The sequence below is a fragment of the Bombyx mori genome, chromosome 13 (genome assembly GCF_030269925.1).
Source record: "Bombyx mori chromosome 13, ASM3026992v2".
Taxonomy (NCBI): domain Eukaryota; kingdom Metazoa; phylum Arthropoda; class Insecta; order Lepidoptera; family Bombycidae; genus Bombyx; species Bombyx mori.
This window is the reverse complement of record NC_085119.1, coordinates 12064125-12082781: the sequence shown is the minus strand read 5'-3', so window position 1 is coordinate 12082781 and position 18657 is coordinate 12064125. Positions and strand designations below refer to the sequence as shown.

Genomic DNA, 18657 nt, shown 5'->3' with positions numbered 1-18657 from the left:
CTGGATAAAAACACCTTTGGCTAATGATGGTTGCCATCGACGAAAGCGCCATCTACAAATTCAATAAACGTCATACGTCAAACCACATTGACAGCAAAAACGTCATTCTATTGTGTCATTATCTATTCTTTTGTGTGTGTTCACATTATTCATAACTTTCGAACGTAACGAACTAACAGCCTCTTTTTGTAAAATCGAGGGTATACGTAATAATACACCTTTATTGTAAAAAATCGAAAATATACGAAATTATACCGTAAAACGAATTCTCCTTTTGGATATCCTCCGTTCCTGCGTCTACATTTGTTCCTACGAGACGGATTGATTAGAAGAATTGTCAACCAGCGAAGCGGATTATACGGCAGAATATTCGTCTGCGATCTGCATATATACGGGACTTGGATTTTTGACGACAAGATTACGAGATCTACAGCGAGACTACGAGACCTACGACACTCGACGGTCAGGATATCCTATCTTTTAACCATCCTTTACGCGAATTGTGTTAAAATTGTGTTTTGTGCTTACAGTTGCGTGATCGGCCGGCGCGGCCTACTCTTTGTGTCGGTTGTTGGTGTTTTTACAAGTAAGTGCATTTCGTTTTCTCATAAAACGCCACAATGACTGAGGAGACTTCTAAACTATTACCTGTTTCTCCTAGAAAAAAGTCGAAAGATGAATACCTTTCAGAATTAAAAAGACAAAGAGGTCATTTAAAAGGACGGTTAACTCAATTTAAAAAATATGTTGACTCTTTTCAAGATGCCACTTTATCTAAATTACAAGTAGCTGAAATGAAATTGCGATTACAAACCGCCAGCGAATATTTTACGAAATTAAATAATATTGCTAGTGAAATAGAAATAAATTGCCCTGAAGTAGATATTGTTAGTCATTTGGAATACTTTGAATCAATAGAATCACTATATTTTAGTACAACGGCATCAGCTTCATGTTTAATCGAAAGTTTTGAGACTAGTGATAGTTTAAACAATGAAAAGTGTAGTCATATTTTAAACGAAAATACAAAAACTTTAAATGTTAAACTACCTGAAATCAAGCTTCCTATTTTCGATGGATCATATGATCGCTGGTTGGAGTTTAAAAATTCCTATGAAACTATGATTCATAAACGGTCTGATCTTGACGCTATTCATAAGTTTCATTATTTGAGATCTTCACTTAGTGGCACAGCCTTACAGGTTATAAGTGCATTAGAGTTCACTGCCTCTAATTACACTCATGCATGGGAGCTCTTGGAGAATAGGTTTCATAATCACAGATTATTAGTACATAATCATATTAAATCGTTATTCAATATTCCATGTATAAAACAAGAATCGCCATTACAATTAAGAAAGTTAATTGATACAATTTTGAGGAATTTGCGTGCTCTAAAATCATTAGACGAACCTACCGAGTCATGGGACACATTAATCATATATTTAGTCGTAACGAAGTTAGATTCTGTAACTGATCGTGAGTGGGAGAACCACAAAGGTTCCCTTATGTCTCAGCCAAATAGATTGAAGCTACAAGATCTTCTTACCTTTCTGAGAAATAGGGCAGATATGTTAGAAATGATTAATGTCACTCATTCCAAGCCACAGTTTAGGTCCAATCAATCGAATATAAACGAAACTAAACATAACCAAGTTTATAGCTATGTATCTACCTCTAACAATACTAAATATTTCTCTAATAAAAATAAAAACCTAGATAAAACAAAGCGCAACTGTGTTTTGTGTAACAATAATCATAAGTTGTTTACATGCATTAAGTTTTTAAATTTATCAATTACGGATAGAATAAAATTAGTAAACGATTATAAGTTATGTGTCAATTGCTTGCGCCCAGGGCATTCAATTCAAGATTGTATATTCGGCCCTTGCCAGCAGTGCAAACGAAAACATAATAGTTTATTACATTTAGACGAACATAGCGAAAGTAGCAGCAATACGAATGTGTGCACTACGGCATGCGCTCCTACATTCTCGGCTATGCATTCAGCGGCTTACCGTGCCGATGCGATAAATAATAATACGGACGGTAGGAGCTCATATTTTAACCAAGTGTTACTTTCAACTGCTTTGGTTGAACTAGCGGATCAAAATAATCGATATCATGTCGCCCGTGCTCTGTTAGACAACGGCAGCCAGCATAGCTTAATATCGGAAAAATTAGCTAAACGATTAAATACGAATTTTACACAGTCCACTGTTCGAATAGCAGGTGTGGGTCAACATCTCACACATACGAATAAATCATGTGTTATTTCTATGCGTTCTAAAACAAGCAATTTTAATAAACGAATATCTTGTTTAGTTTTACCTCAAATAACCTCAAGTTTGCCTATGACAAACATTTCACTCGAACATTTAAATATCCCCGATAATATACAACTAGCAGATCCCACTTTCGATGTATCATCAGACATAGATTTATTACTCGGTGCTGATATATTTTGGGATCTTTTGGAACAGGGTAGGATCCGTTTACCTTCAGGTCCATTTTTATTAAATACGAAGTTAGGTTGGGTGGTTTCTGGTCCTATCTGCTCTAACCATTCGAATATAAACGAAGTTCAATGTAATTTTAGTCATTCGTTAGATTTACAACTTCGTAAGTTTTGGGAAATAGAAGATTTATCTGTGTCAAAGAATATTTTGACACAAGACGAAAATAAATGCGAAAAATTATTTATTGATACGACAAAACGCGAAAAAGAAGGTAGATTTTCTAGGGGACTCCTATTCAGTAGCTAATAAACGTTTTTTTTTGCACTTGAAAGGAAACTTGAACGTTTGCCATTTTTTTAGAGATATGTATAATAAATTTATGAAAGAATACGAAGTTCTCGGTCATATGACTCGCGTAGAAAAATATGATACTCCAAATTTTTTCTTACCTCATCATGGAGTTTATAAAGAGAGTAGTACTACTACTAAACTTCGCGTGGTTTTTGACGGCAGTGCGAAGACTACGTCACAAAAATCATTAAACGACAATCAATTGCCAGGTCCTGCGCTTCAAAACGACATTCCACGACTTGAATTATGTGGTGCCCTACTGGGAGCTAGGCTTTATAAGAAAATAATTAATTCACTAAAGTTATCATTTACTAACACTTGTTTTTGGACGGATTCGACTATCGTAATGGGCTGGATACGCATGTCACCTCATTTATTAATAACCTTTGTTCAAAATCGTGTAACTGAATTAAACGAATTGACAGGCTACTCAGTATGGTTACATGTAAATAGCAAGAATAATCCTGCTGACCTGCTATCTCGAGGTTTAAACCTTGATTCATTAATTCACTGTCAATTATGGTGGACAGGACCCTCTTATTTACATGATCATAATTTTGTAAATAAAAATATTAATTGCGATCATATTAATTTAAATAACAATAATTTACCGGATTTACGAAAAACTATACAAAAAAATACTACGACATTAATCGACTGTTTATTCGACTTCGAAAGATATTCATCACTTCTTAAAATAAAACGAGTTTGTGCCTATGTACTTCGTTTTGTTTACAATATGCGTATGAAGCGAGAGCGCTCACAATGCAAAACCGGTTTGCTATCTGTCGACGAGCTGAACGAGTCGCAGCGTTTATTAGTTAAACTCGCTCAGATGCATTCTTTTTCGGACGTGCATTATTGTTTACAAAACAAGTTACCGTTGAAAAATAAAAACACTAAACGTGTATTAGGCTTAAATGTGTTTTTAGATGAACATAATATAATTAGAGTCGGTGGTAGGCTTGGTAATTCGTCTAGTTTTCAATACGAGAAAAAACATCCCATTTTATTATGCGGTAAACATCGCTTTACTTTGCTATTGTTTAGATTCGAACATATGAGACTACTTCATGCTAGCCCTTTGCTTCTCCTGGCTAACATACGTGAGTGTTGGTGGCCATTAGGTGCAAGAAACTTGGCAAAAAAGGTAGTTCGCGAATGCGTAACGTGTACTCGTCATAAAGGTAACACTTTGTCTCCTATAATGGGTAACTTACCGAATGAGCGTTTGGATCCCGGTTTCCCTTTTATCCGGACGGGAGTTGACTATATAGGCCCAGTTTATGTACTAAATCGGAGAGGACGAGGTGCTAGACTTAGTAAATGTTACATTGCTTTATTCGTTTGCTTACTTACACGTGCAATTCATTTAGAAATTGTAACTAGTCTCACTACTAAAGATTATTTACTGGCTTTAAAACGTTTTATGAGTAGACGAGGCAAGCCTGATATTATTCTTTCCGATAATGGGAAGAATTTCGTAGGTGCCGAAAAAGAACTTCTCTCATTCTTTTCTGAAAATTCGAATGTTATTGTCGAGTCGTTTTCAAACGATGGAATTAAATTAAAATTCATTCCTCCCTATTCTCCTCATTGTGGCGGCTTATGGGAGAGGGGGGTGCGCTCATGTAAATACCATCTTCGACGCATAGTTGGTAATGCTCGTTTGACTTACGAGGAGTTCAGCACGGTTTTAACACAAATCGAGGCCGTCCTGAATTCCCGTCCTCTATCCCCTATGTCCACAGATCCACACGACTTTTCTCCACTGACCCCAGCTCACTTCCTGATCGGTCGGTCTCTGGCAGCTCCTGCATGCGAAGACTTGACGGCGGCTACGGATTCCCAGCTAACACGCTATCACAGAATCGAACAGCTGCGACAACATTTCTGGAACCGCTGGTCTAAGGAATACGTGGTAGAATTGCAGACGAGAACGAAGTGGAAGACCAATCAAAGCGATATTGCTCTGGATACGCTTGTCTTGATAAAGGACGACAATCTACCTCCACTCAAATGGAAGCTCGGCCGTGTGATTAAGGTGTTCCCAGGCAACGATGGCGTGTCTCGGGTTGCTGATGTTCGGACTGCTACTGGCATCTTAAGACGTTCGTTTGCGAAGATTTGTCCGCTTCCACTTCAACCGGAGGATACAGAGGGCGAGTAAAGCGAAGACCACACTTTGGAAGAAGCTGGTTCTTCCAAGGCCGGCGGTATATTCAGAAACAATACATATTGTGGTTCTGGATAAAAACACCTTTGGCTAATGATGGTTGCCATCGACGAAAGCGCCATCTACAAATTCAATAAACGTCATACGTCAAACCACATTGACAGCAAAAACGTCATTCTATTGTGTCATTATCTATTCTTTTGTGTGTGTTCACATTATTCATAACTTTCGAACGTAACGAACTAACAGCCTCTTTTTGTAAAATCGAGGGTATACGTAATAATACACCTTTATTGTAAAAAATCGAAAATATACGAAATTATACCGTAAAACGAATTCTCCTTTTGGATATCCTCCGTTCCTGCGTCTACACATGTAATTACTTTTTATTCAGTGATACTATTTCTTTTAAACATATTATATTTTGTGTGATTCACTGCTCTTATCTAAATAATTATTAATATGCAACCGTACGAATAGATATTAATATCGGCATCGATATTTAAATGATTCATACAAAAAAAAACCAAAACCACGCGGTGAACAGACAAATATCCAGGGTGAATACCGAGGAAGCTGTTTATATTCTCATATTCATATTTTGAGGACAGAAAGACGTGGATAAGTATAGCGCATCGAGTGGTTAACATTTTAAACTAGACACGATCTTCAGCAATGAAGAAACCGTCTCAGAAGAAGATTCATATCTTGTGTTTTTGCTCAACAAATATATGAATGAGACATTAAAGAAGGTGTTTGAAGCATCAGAAATCGTTTATGCACTCACCGCATAATTTAATGACAAAATGGCAAAAATAACGATATTAGAAACATAAAAGTTATGTCAATCACCAAATAAAGAAACATAAATAGTTTACATGGCGCGTGGAATTTTTCCACTTCGATAAAGCGGCACGACACGAGAACTCTCTCATCGTGGCCACCGGTAACTACATTCCCGATTCTGCGGGCAGAATGGAAAGCAGTCGACGTCCGCGTCGCCCCAAACACGTCATTTCGGATCCTCCCGATCCACTAACAGTGCTTTTAGGTACCTCAAGCACCGGTCATCGTTCTCGTGGAACCCGTCGCTTGCGACGAAGGGCTCGACGAGTAAATTAACCCTCAGACACAGCCCACTGAGTTTCTCACCGGATCTTCTCAGTGGGTCGCGTTTCCGATCCGGTGGTAGATTCTGCGAAGCACGGCTCTTGCTAGGGTTCGTGTTAATAATGTCATCAGGTTTGAGCCCCGTGAGCTACTAGTTAAGGCTACGCTGATATAACCTCTCAAGGCTCTCAGCTTACTAGGTAGGACTATTTTATTTTGAATTTCTTTTATGATTGAATGTTTACTGGTGGCCCGGAGGCCTTTCCAGTTTCACCAGGACAGGTGGGCGAGCAAAGGTTCAGCCAGGAGGGGTGGGATTAGCTAACAGCTGTCCGAGCGCCTCTGAAAGAGACCTAGCATCTCGAGAGCATGAGATGTATCTACTACCGGATCGGAATCGCGACCCGCTGAGAATATCCGGCGAGAAACTCAGCGGGCTGATGCATGGCCTAAGTTGCACGTTACGGTTACCGAGTACGGCTACCGGGGTCGAACAAAGTGGTGGGCGAGACTCACCTCTTAAGTGCAAAGGGTTAATATATCTCTAGAATGTCTCTAAATAGTCATTGTTTGAATTACTGAACTGATGCTAATTTAATTAAATTACATTCAATAATCAACAATTTGACTTCTACATTCAATTATATTTTTCATGCAACGAACTTAACATGGTGCTTCTTAAAAGACTTGGCTGTATAGGCTATGTTCCATGTGCTAGTGGTACATATGGACGATACATAGAGGATGAAGTGTGATTCAATCTAAATTACATTGTATAGAGTATAAGCCAAAGCATAGAGATGAACATTCGTAAAGAAATGTTTCATACTGATACCTTTATTTCTCTTAAAGTTTATTTAATTAGATGGTAAAATAAAGATAAAATGCTTAAATATCACGGGAACTAAGTTTAAAGTTTTACAGGTCACAACTATAATGAGCTCTGCCAAAATTAAACTTCAATCAGCTAGAAATTGATAAACTTATTTTATAAGAATTTGGCTGTTTATTACTGTAATCTTTTGAAATGTTTGTTGAGTATTAGAACTAGAAAGATCTGTAAGAAGTTTTGAAGGAGAGCTTTTAATTTAATTATTTTATTATTACTTATTATTATTATGTTTATATTACTTATTTTTATTATAGTTTATACCAAGTTTTAAGTTTCTGCACGTACCTAGTCATAAATCCTGCAATAAGCCACAGGGGAACGAAGGTGACTGAAAATCAGTGCTTTTGATATATTCCCTTTGAACAGCATTAGCTGAGTCACCTCCTTATGCCTTTTTTATTTTATTTATTTACCTGCACTAATCTAAGTGAATGGCAAATGATTCTATTATTTTGTTAGTAAAATCAAAACCATGTCAGAGACTGATATCTTGTAACCTACAGTAATTGAAAATTTTAGAATATGATTTTAGGTACCTACCTAATGTTGAAACTCATTTCATTAATAGGTTATGTTAAACACAGCGATGAGAATCTTTTAGGTAAGGTAAATGTCGAATATTATTATAATAATAAATCATTATTATGAATACAAGAAAGTTTTAAGTTGTTGACGATATGCTTTTAGTGTCCTTCAACTAATCTATCCACCGAGAGGCAAAGTGAGATCTTGGAGGAGAGGTGTATTCTACCGGAATGCGTTACCGTGCTCCACTTACAGTCCATAACGCGTGGGTGGAAGTCTGGTTATTTCCTTTTTACTAAAGAAACTGTTTAAACATTAATGGTTCCATAAATTTGGCATAAATGGCACGGTAACAAGCAGGAAAGTGATCGATTCCAATGGATTTGACTTCTTTTCTTCCTCACTAATGTGTATATTTGTAAGCAGTGCTAACAAATACATTTTTTGTGTTCTATTTGCTATGGTAAATACTTTAAGATCCAAATACAAGATAAATATGTTCTAAATCTTAAATGCACCAAATCTCAAGATTAAAAGATATCATTATAGCATTAGAGTGCTTGGTAAAACACGATTGTCACTGTCACTGACCTCTATTACGGATATCGGTTGAAATTGGTATTAACCTATGTTGAATAGTGATAAATTGATGTTACTCTGTGACAGTAACATTTGTTTCGAAAGTTGCGAAGTGTACGTTCTTTGTTTTGTTGCAAATTGTTTTTTGTTTACTTGTACTTAATCTGAAATAATCTTCAGTTTAAATTTTTGTGTATAGTTTGGTTCCTTTCATCGAAGGATCCTGTTATAAAATTTGTGATGAATTGTTTTGTTTTGCCTTATCAAAGTTGCGTTATTTTTATCACAAAAAAAATCTAAACATATCATTTATTTAATTTTTGCAAATTTCGTAGTGTCTGTGTTTGTTCCTATAGTAACTTTATGGGTAATAAATTTGGAAAGGTGAGTTATAATATTTTTATTTAATGAGTTGCTATTTACACAAGCTCTAATTGAATACAGTGACCAGGTGGCCTACATAAATGTAAATAAACCTATAGTAAGTTATGTTTAACGAGCTTTGAATAATTTAAATGGAAAATGTTACGCCCATTTAATTTCAAGAGAAGATAAAAAGAAGACCATGGGTTCAATGTCCATCTTATATGCATTTATTGCATAATGCTACCACACTATATTTATAATCATTTTATATAGTTCACTCAAGGACACATAGTCTATATTGCTATGCTGAATAATGACTAATAAAAAAAGCAAAAAAAATTAACACTCACCTGCCCAAGTAAGAATCCCTAAATAACATATTTTGCTGCAAAGTAGTCATGCTTTCCAGCTACAGTTGTAAAATATATTTAGGAGTTTTAACCTCTGTCATTGTGGGGGATGGTCATTCTCATTGTGATGTCTGTGTTCTGCATTGATCACTCAGCACTTGGTTGGCCCTGCATTTTTACACATCTTTAAAAATAAATAAATAAAACTATATAATCATCTTCCAATAATATCTTTTGTACCGATAAAAGAAACTGCTGGTACATAATATAAACAATAAATAATAAGTTAGTTTAAAAAAATATATTTTTGTATTAAAAGTAATTAACATATCAGTTTCTCACGTATGTGGTATGTGATCATGTTGCATATGGTCATAATTGCTGATTACTGCTATAACTCCCATATATAGTGTTAGAAAAAGAATACCTAATATAAACATAAGTTTAATCATAGTTGCTGGTTACTGCTATAATTTTTTTTTTTTTTTTTTTTTTTTTTTTATTGCCCTTGTAGGCAGACGAGCATACGGCCCACCTGATGGTGAGTGGTTACCGTCGCCCATGGACTTCAGCAATGCCAGGGGCAGAGCCAAGCCGCTGCCTACCGTTTAATACTCTCCACAAGCCTCGTTTGAAGAAGGACATGTCATAGCGCTCGGGAAACACCGTGGAGGGGAGCTCATTCCATAGCCGGATGGTACGTGGCAAAAAAGACCTCTGGAAACGCACTGTGGATGACCGCAGTGGCTCCAGGTAGTATGGATGAACTCTACTCCGGTGGCGGGCGGTGCGATGGTAAAAACGAGATGCCGGTATCATCTCGAACAATTCCTCAGAGCACTCCCCATGGAACATACGGTACAAAATGCAGAGGGAACCGAAGTCCCTCCGCAGACCCAGAGGCTCCAAACGATCCGTGAGAATGGGATTATCGACAATCCGAACGGCCCTCCTCTGTATGGAGTCAAATGGAAGAAGCTGGTATTTGGGAGCCCCGGCCCAGAGATGGGAGCAGTACTCCACGCGAGGCCGGACTTGTGCTTTATAAAGCAAAAGCCTTTGTCCAGGCGTGAAGTACCGCTTCGCTCTGTTGAGGACTCCCAGCATTTTGGACGCCAACTTGGCTTTGCCTTCCAGATGACTCCGAAACTGGACATCGCTCGAAATCTCGACCCCAAGTATCCCAATACTCTCGGAAGGTTGCAGGGATACTCCTTGGAATTGCGGCGCCATGACAAAGGGGTCCTTCTTCGCAGTGAACGCGCAAACTTGTGTCTTTATCGGGTTGAATTGAACCAAGTTCAATTCACCCCATTCGGAGACTCGCCTCAGAGAGTTCTCCACTTCAGACACAAGTTTAGATCGTCTCTCTTGCACCGCGCTCCGAGAGAGACTCTGATGGCCGATATATCGCGCATCCCCCGTGCTGTCATCCGCATAGCAATGCATGCCATCAATAGACAGCATGTCATTGATATACAGGATGAAAAGCGTGGGGGAGAGCACCGAACCTTGTGGAACGCCAGCGTTAATGGTCATGGTATCAGAGCAGTCACCGTCTACAACGACCATGATGCTCCGCCCATCCAAAAAGCTAGCGATCCACTTGCAGAGACCCTCGGGGATTCCGTAAGATGGTAGCTTCGACAGAAGTGCCCTATGCCAGACCCTGTCGAAGGCCTTCGCGATATCAAGGCTCACAGCAAGAGCCTCGCCCTTGCTCTCCAAGGCTTCAGCCCACCTGTGAGTAAGGTATACGAGAAGATCGCCAGCTGAGCGACCGTGACGGAAACCGTACTGTCGGTCACTGATCAGCTGGCGATCTTCAAGATACTTCAGGAGTTGTATATTTATTATTCGCTCCATCACCTTGGAAAGCAAGGAAGTTATCGCGATAGGCCTATAGCTCGATGGGTCCGACCGGTCACCCTTCTTGGGGATAGGGTGGACGTGGGCGGTCTTCCATGAAGACGGAACCCTGTTAGCGCAATAAGAGAGGCGATACAGACGCGTTAGCGCAGGCGTCAGCTCAGGGGCGCACGTTTTCAGAACCACTGCGGGGATGCCGTCTGGCCCACTCGACTTATGGACGTCCAGGAGTCGGAGTTCCCGCCTGACTGCACACTGTGTAAAGCAGATCTCCGGCAGGGAACTATCACACCGGGGGATGTTCGGTGGTGTGGCACCCCCGTCGTCCACGGTCGAGTTCGAGGCGAAGAGTTTGACCAGAAGGTCAGCCTTCTCTTTCGCACTATGGGCCAGACTGTCATCGGACTTTCGCAGTGGTGGGAGACTAGACCTGCAAAAGTTTCCTTCTGCGGCTTTGGCGAGCGACCAAAAAGCACGGCTCCCAGAGGGATAGCTCTTTAGTCGCTCGCCAACTCTAGCAACGTGCTCCGACTTCGCCTTGGCAATAGCCTTCTTGTAGGACCTGGAAGCGGCGTTATATTTCCGCCTTTCCTCTGAGATGTTAGGGTCCTGACGTCTCCTGGCATTATCCCATGCCACGTATGCGGACCGCTTGAGGTGTGCAGCATCCCTGCTGGCATTGTTATACCAGGGTCTGCTGCGACCCCCAACGGGCACTTCAGAGGAGGGAATAAACAATTCCATCCCCTGGAGCACCACGTCTTTAAGACGGTCCGCACAGACGTCAGGATCAGCAGAGGAAAAGCAGAACCGCCCCCATGGGTAGGATGCGTAAAATTCACGCAATCCATCCCAATCTGCTGACAAATACTGCCAAACTCTTCGATACCTGGTCGTCGTTCGACGACTAGGACGAGAGAGTGGTGTGGCAGCACGGATAAGGCAGTGATCAGACGATCCAAGCGGAGCGTCGACCACTACACTGTATCCGGCTGGATCGGTGGTCAGCAGAAGGTCCAACAGAGAAGGCTCGTGCCCCTCAATATCTGGGACACGGGTGGGCTGTGTCACCAGCTGGGAGAGGCCGTAGGCCAGGGCGAAATCGTAAGCAGCCCGACCCGGTAGGTCAGTGGTTCTGGACCCCAACCACTCTTGGTGGTGAGCGTTAAAATCTCCAAGAACCACCACCTCCGCAGATGGGTACTGCTCAAGCACGCGGCTAGTCCCCTCTTGCACATGCTCTATCAGAGCTGAACCTGCATCACTGCTCTGGGACCTGTACAGGCACGCGTAGACTCGGGTACAACCCCCATGGTCTACGCGCAGCCACAAGAGGGACAGGTCCCGTTGTTCGAGGCCTCGTAGACGGCGACAACAGACATCAGCCCGGACGAATACACACACCCCGGCTTTACGCAGGAAGTTGTGCTCCAATACGTAGCCGGGGTATTCAAGGTACGAAGTATCATCCGGAGCAGATATCTGCGTCTCCGTCAGAAAAAGGAGGGCAGGCTGCGCCGTCTCAAGATGGTGGTGTACGGCGTCGAGGTTGCTGTGTAGGCCCCTTACATTGCTGAAATCCACATTAAATGTGGAATGGGGCATCGCCGACAAAACCCTTTTCCTTTTTTGTACTGTCATGTTTGATTTTTTTTTGTTTGGAGAGTGGGAATGGGTGGGGTAGGAAGTTCGAAGCGAAATCATGACGATACCTGAATAAAGCGCGGAACACAGTACGTGCTCGACCACGGGTTGCGTGAGAGACTGACGCAGGGCATGGAAGGGCCCCCAGTCCACCCTGCGTGCGATCGCCGGGATCCACTCCGGTCTCCGACTCCGGCACGACGACCGCACGGCAGGATTTTACACCGGTTGGCGGGACAGCTTCCCGGGGCGGAGTTTAGTAGAGACACCCGGGTTCAGGTCCCCAACTGACCGGCGGGCGGCGGCGAACACCGTTTCACTGGGTCTCCCTATACCCCCGTCAAACAATCACGTCCCGCGAGCTCGCACGCACGTCTGCTCCGCATGTTCCAGGCATCATCAAGATTCACCCCGAACAAGGAAGAGGAAAGGGAAGGAATAAAACTGGCTCTCCAACCCACACGCCGGAACACAGCTAGGCTATTTGGCGGCGGACTCTAGTTGGAGGGTGGTCGCCAGCCAGTCGGACAAGTCCTACCACCGATTATGTGTTCGGCTCCCGTTTTGCACCACCCAGGGGTCACTTGTAGGGAATCGCGGGTTAAACCTACGGAAGCGGGAAGCAATCAACCCCCAAAAAACTCCCATAGAAAAAAATTACCTAATATACGCATAAGTATAATAAGGCTATAACCTGTAATACTTTTACCACAGAAAGAGTACAAGAACTCCATTTCCAATATTTGAAGTTACAATTTGTAACCTGCAGAAGATACAATAGAAATATTCTATCAAAGAAATTATTGATTTCACTTAGGTTTTTTACATTTTTAAACTAATTATAAATCTTTAAACTGTGATCTTTCCAGAAACAAATGTATTATGTACATAGAAATGTGATGAGACATGATGAACGAATGTACAAGATGAAGTAACTTTTGTATCTAAGCCGTACAGTATCTTTATAGTATATTTAGTATAGATTCTACACAATTATAAAAATTTACATAGCATATGTAGTAAATATTCTTATCGACACAAAATTACAAGAAATCTTCCTTCTGTGAGAACCTATTTTATTAACAATACTTGTAAGTAACGCTGTGCCTTTTTCTGTCATAAACCATTAATTGCATACTGCATTGCGGTTTCAATGGTAATGTAGCCATTTTATTATTCAGAAATTTACATCTTGTCTCAAGGTGGGCAGTAATTTACTGTGTTGTATATAGGATCTGGTAAGCATTTAACAACAGGTTGCCTATAAAATCTATAGCAAAAAATAGCAGAAGTCTGTATATACATCTCGCTTTGCTGCTGAAGGAAGCCAGAACATAAATAAACCTCCTTTTTTGACAGCCAGCATCAGGCTAGCTTCAGATTCCTCCATTAAAGAAATAACGTCTTCATTTTTGCAAAAATACAAAGATGTATCTTACAGGTTTTTTTAATAGAAGAATATTATTTAAATACCACGAAATTATACCAATTTCGTGGTATTTAAATAATATTCGTATGTACGTACATAAGATATTATTGCGTACGTAATTATAACACTTTTTTGCAATAACAAGACATATTTATATCGATTATTCAAATAATTTTGAAATTTTGTTTCCCTTAAAACCAGAGTAATAATCCATTATTACTCTGGTTTTAAGGTAATATAATATAACATTTACTTATATTCTTATATACTTATATTTCGCGGTAAATTATTATCTAGATAGATAATAATTTACCGCGAAATGAAAAGTCATAACAACGATTTAAAATTAACAAAAACGTCGTGTTTGACTAGCCGAGACAAAAAGACAATTTTCTAAAGATGGAATATGTTTACCTATACAAAAACATCAGTAAGTAAATGTTTTTGAAATTATGACAAAAACTTAAGTTTATATATTTAACGAAAAGACATTGTGAAGTTGTATGAATCATCACAACAAAGTACTTTGTGGTTTCTTAGTACAGCAGAATCGGCGGAATAAATATTTTCACAAAATATCTAGATATATAATAATATCTAATAATATCTAGATAGATAATAATTTACCGCGAAATGAAAAGTCATAACAACGATTTATTTTTAACCAACCAATATTTATTGATTTAACAATATTTTTGCGTGTCTGGTTTTACTTCACGATATGTGTTGCCCTTTCGACAAAAATTTCGAGTGCACAAAACCGCGATAGTCACAGAAAACTAAAATTAAAAATACAATTCCTAGTGTATAGTTTGTAATTTTTTTTAAAGATTTTATAACCCGGTAACGAGACCTTTAAGCCAAATTTTATAAAAAATGAATGAACCACAGCATTATTTTTGCGCGATATTAGTTCTAGTATTATACGTCGTTGTTTCTTCTCTTACGGATCGTAGTCACACGCGTTAAGATCGATTTTGTGGAACAGAATACCTATTCTGCCATTCAAATCCATTTTTTCTCTCAGCCCAATATAAAAAATAAATTCTTGTCAGATTTTTACGATAGACACAGAGCAAACATATTTACATTGTGACAAGGCATACGGGTGAAAGTTTCATGTAGAGGAGAAATGTAAGTCCTAGATTCTGCATAGTGCAACTGTACACTTGCCAATCAGACATGAACGGCTATTTCTTTTTTGTAAGGTGTGAGCTCCGAGCATTAAATTGCTGGGTCTGCCATTTGTAAACTGTATAAAAGTTATTTAATAATTATCTTCAATTTGGATTACTTTCGTGTACTAAATGTGGAAACTATGCGAACAATCCTCCTTATATGACCATGGTGGCAGATGCACACCGGTGATGCCAAGTCCCTATGCGTATAAGGGTGCAGAATACTCTTTTCAATCCCCGTTTAAAATGGCTCATCACGGCGCTCTGAAAATACCCTGAAGGCAAAGCTATCATTGAAAAAGTAGAGTAGTAAAGGGCTCTTCACCAGTGTAACTTGTAAATTGGAGATGTGAGTGTCATCTCTAAGAGCTTCTCCTAAATTAATCTAAGATTATTGATAAATTCGGACCGGATCAAAAAACTTATCAAGAACATGCGACGTTTGATTCGTAACATGTACATTATCATGAACAAACGGTCCACAAACGCTGATTGATCGAATATCGTTTCACGTGATTTTGCATTTGCGAGTAATGAAAGATGTGTGAAGTGATTTGATAAACAGTTTTAATGTACATGGTCGCGCAGATCGATCCTACGATAAATGCATAAGTGGATCATTGACCTGGATAACTGACAACTGCAAATAAAAATAATATTATTGATTACAATCAGATGTTTGGTTTTCGATATTACATTGTTGCAATTTTATTGTCTTCTGTTATTCAGTAGGTCATCAGGATATCGACTGTGTAACGTACGAAGGTATTCATTAACAATAGTCCTTCATAGATAAGTAATAATAACGCTGCATCATATATGTACAATGTTTTCTTTCTTATTTATTTTTTGACACTGCAAACGCTTTAATTGCAACTCTTTACACTGAAGATTGCTTTAAAAGCAACGATGATACTTGATGGTTCTAATAATTACCATTTACTGTCCCTTGCGTTTCTAATAGTCGTCGACGTCTGAAGTCGTCGTGGCCTACTGGATAAGACGTCCGGTGCATTCGTATCTAGCGATGCAACGGTGTTCGAATCCCGCAGGCGTGTACCAATTTTTCTAATGAAATACGTACTCAACAAATGTCACGATTGACTTCTACGGTGAAGGAATAAGATCGTGTAATAATAATCAAACCCGCAAAATTATAATTTGCGTAATTACTGGTGGTAGGACCTCTTGTGAGTCCGCACGGGTAGGTACCACCACCCTGCCTATTTCTGCCGTGAAGCAGTAATGTGTTTCGGTTTGAAGGGTGGGGCAGCCGTCGTAACTATACTGAGACCTTAGAACTTATATCTCAAGGCGGGTGGCGCATTTACGTCGTAGATGTCTATGGGCTCCAGTAACCACTTAACACCAGGTGGGCTGTGAGCTCGTCCACCCATCTAAACAATAAAAAAAAAATATTAAATTGAACATTAATCAATGTATCATAATATGTTTGGCATTTCAGGCTGCTAATAATAATAATATTCTTAGTATCTATAATAAATATTTTTTTTAAAGTTTTCCATTGGAAACGTCTCGAAGTTGGAGCGATAGACGTGCACTTTTTGTTGTTCTGACATCATTGCGGGTTATCGTCCTAACGTTGTGCGGTTAGTTTTTGTGCTCAAATGTACGTACCTACATACATATATTGACATCCGAATGGGAACATAATATGATTGCTCTCCATGCTGATATCCGACGGCGTTCATGTTCGGTGTCTGAGGATTTATCGTATCATTTTAATGTTGAGTTAATAAATAGGTCTTTAGTATTATCTTATTCTTTGCTATCTTCAAAAAAAAAAAAACAGGCAATTTTATTAATGATAACACGATAGTAATATGTTGGTAATAATATACTCAATTGCCCAATAATCTTTTAATCAGGTAATATTCTATTTGTGTAGCTCGGCTCTATTGAGCACTTGAATCAATATGTTCGAGACTTTGTTAATATTTTGGAGATTTTGTCAAAATCGTTACATACGCACCCTGAAATATGTTCACTAGTGCAGTCAGGTAGTTTTTTTTATTCGATCGATTGATATAAATGTTCATTAGCACTAGAGAGACAGCTTGTTCAATGCGGCAGACCACTTTGATGTATGTACATACCTGTATAAGGTTGAATTCGGCTGGCTGTGCTCAAACCCGAGCTCATAACTTCGCGGTAGAAAGTTACAGACTTCGGTTCGGGACTTCGGAAGACTTCGGTTCCCTCTGTATTTTGTACCGTTTATTCCATGGGGAGTGCTCCGAGGAATTGTTGGAGATGATACCGTCATCTCGTTTTTACCATCGCACCGCCCGCCACCGGAGTAGAGTTCATCCATACTACCTGGAACCACTGCGGTCATCCACAGTGCGTTTCCAGAGATTTTTTTTGCCACTTACCATCCGGCTATGGAATGAGCTCCCCTCCACGGTGTTTCCCGAGCGCTATGACATGTCCTTCTTCAAACGAGGTTTGTGGAGAGTATTAAGCTCTACCCCTGGCATTGCTGAAGTCCATGGGTGACAGTAACCACTCACCATCAGGTGGGCCGTGTGCTCGTCTGCCTACAAGGACAATAAAAAAAAGTTACAGGTTGGTAGAAAGTTACAAAAGAAAAAAATAGGCTACGAATACACGATATGAGGGTAAAGACATAACTTTGCCCCTGGCACTGCTGATGTCCATGAGCGAGGCTGACCATTGAGGATCAGGTGGGACATATGCTCGTCGATCTTCGAAATTAATTAAATAATAGCAGTCTCAATCGTATCTCCTGATTAGTAGTCGAACAGAATAATAATGTCATTTAGATTATAGGTAGAACCGTGCTTAGTAGCTTGTCCACAATGTTTACAAAGCATTTACGTTGTTAATAGAATGGGCGAAGGTTGTGTTTAAACTAATGGTTCGTCTGCCAGCGGTAAGCCAATAAAATAAACGAATTAACACAATAGACGTAATATTTAGATTCCGGAGACACTCGACGAGATTCGAGGTCACCTAAAGATGTATGATATTTCGTATTCTATTTTCAATAGCTATCACTGAGCGAAACTAAATAAATAGCATTCAAAAATAAATTTTTATGGCTCAAATTGCTAATTGCAAATTCTTTTCTGTTTCGTTCTGTTTCTTTGTTAGGACGCCATCAAACTATTGTGCGAGATATATGCAAAGCTTAAACGAGTAAATATGGCAATTAAATTTCCGTGTTGTTGTTATGAATATTATTGCAGTGCCCGGATAAGCCAATTAAAACTTTACGCTGTATTTATTGCAGTAGGTACTTTTAACTCTTCATCCTGCTGCGCATGGGAAATAGAATGTTCATGACCAAATGATACTTTATTACGTTGGTCACGCGTCCTCAAGGCTCAAAGCTAGAATTCTTCCTGTACTATGGATACTACTAATGATATAACACCGGGCGGGTCGTGAGGTTTTGGGAGGTGACGACTAAGCGAAGATCTTCCACTGAGCAGATGAATGTGTACGGTAGACTGACGTTCCAAATGCGGAACTTAAATTTGTATATATGCAAACATATCTTGAAAATGTCATTAGCGAGATTCAAGCATGTGTCAAATATCTTGTTTTTATTTTTATTGCCAGTATGTGTGGACGAGCTCACAGCCCACCTGGTGTTAAGTGGTTACTGGAACCCATAGACATCTACAACGTAAATGCGCTACACACCTTGAGATATAAGTTCTAAGGTCTCAGTATAGTAAC

The 18657-nt window shown here is 39.6% G+C and overlaps 2 protein-coding genes across 2 annotated transcripts in view; both read left to right on the top strand.

Annotated features, from left to right (window-relative positions):
• The first annotated feature begins 620 nt into the window (after positions 1-620).
• Positions 621-2765, top strand: LOC119629338 (uncharacterized). Its single transcript, XM_038014750.2, has one exon. The coding sequence runs from the start codon at positions 621-623 to the stop codon at positions 2763-2765; it is 2145 nt and encodes a 714-aa protein (XP_037870678.2).
• A 5385-nt stretch (positions 2766-8150) lies between these two features.
• Positions 8151-18657, top strand: part of LOC101742398 (uncharacterized) — a 50167-nt gene continuing 39660 nt past the window's right edge. The window contains exon 1 of the mRNA XM_012691954.4: positions 8151-8476. The gene's annotated coding sequence lies outside the window, so the exon portion shown is untranslated. The remainder of the gene's footprint in view (positions 8477-18657) is intronic.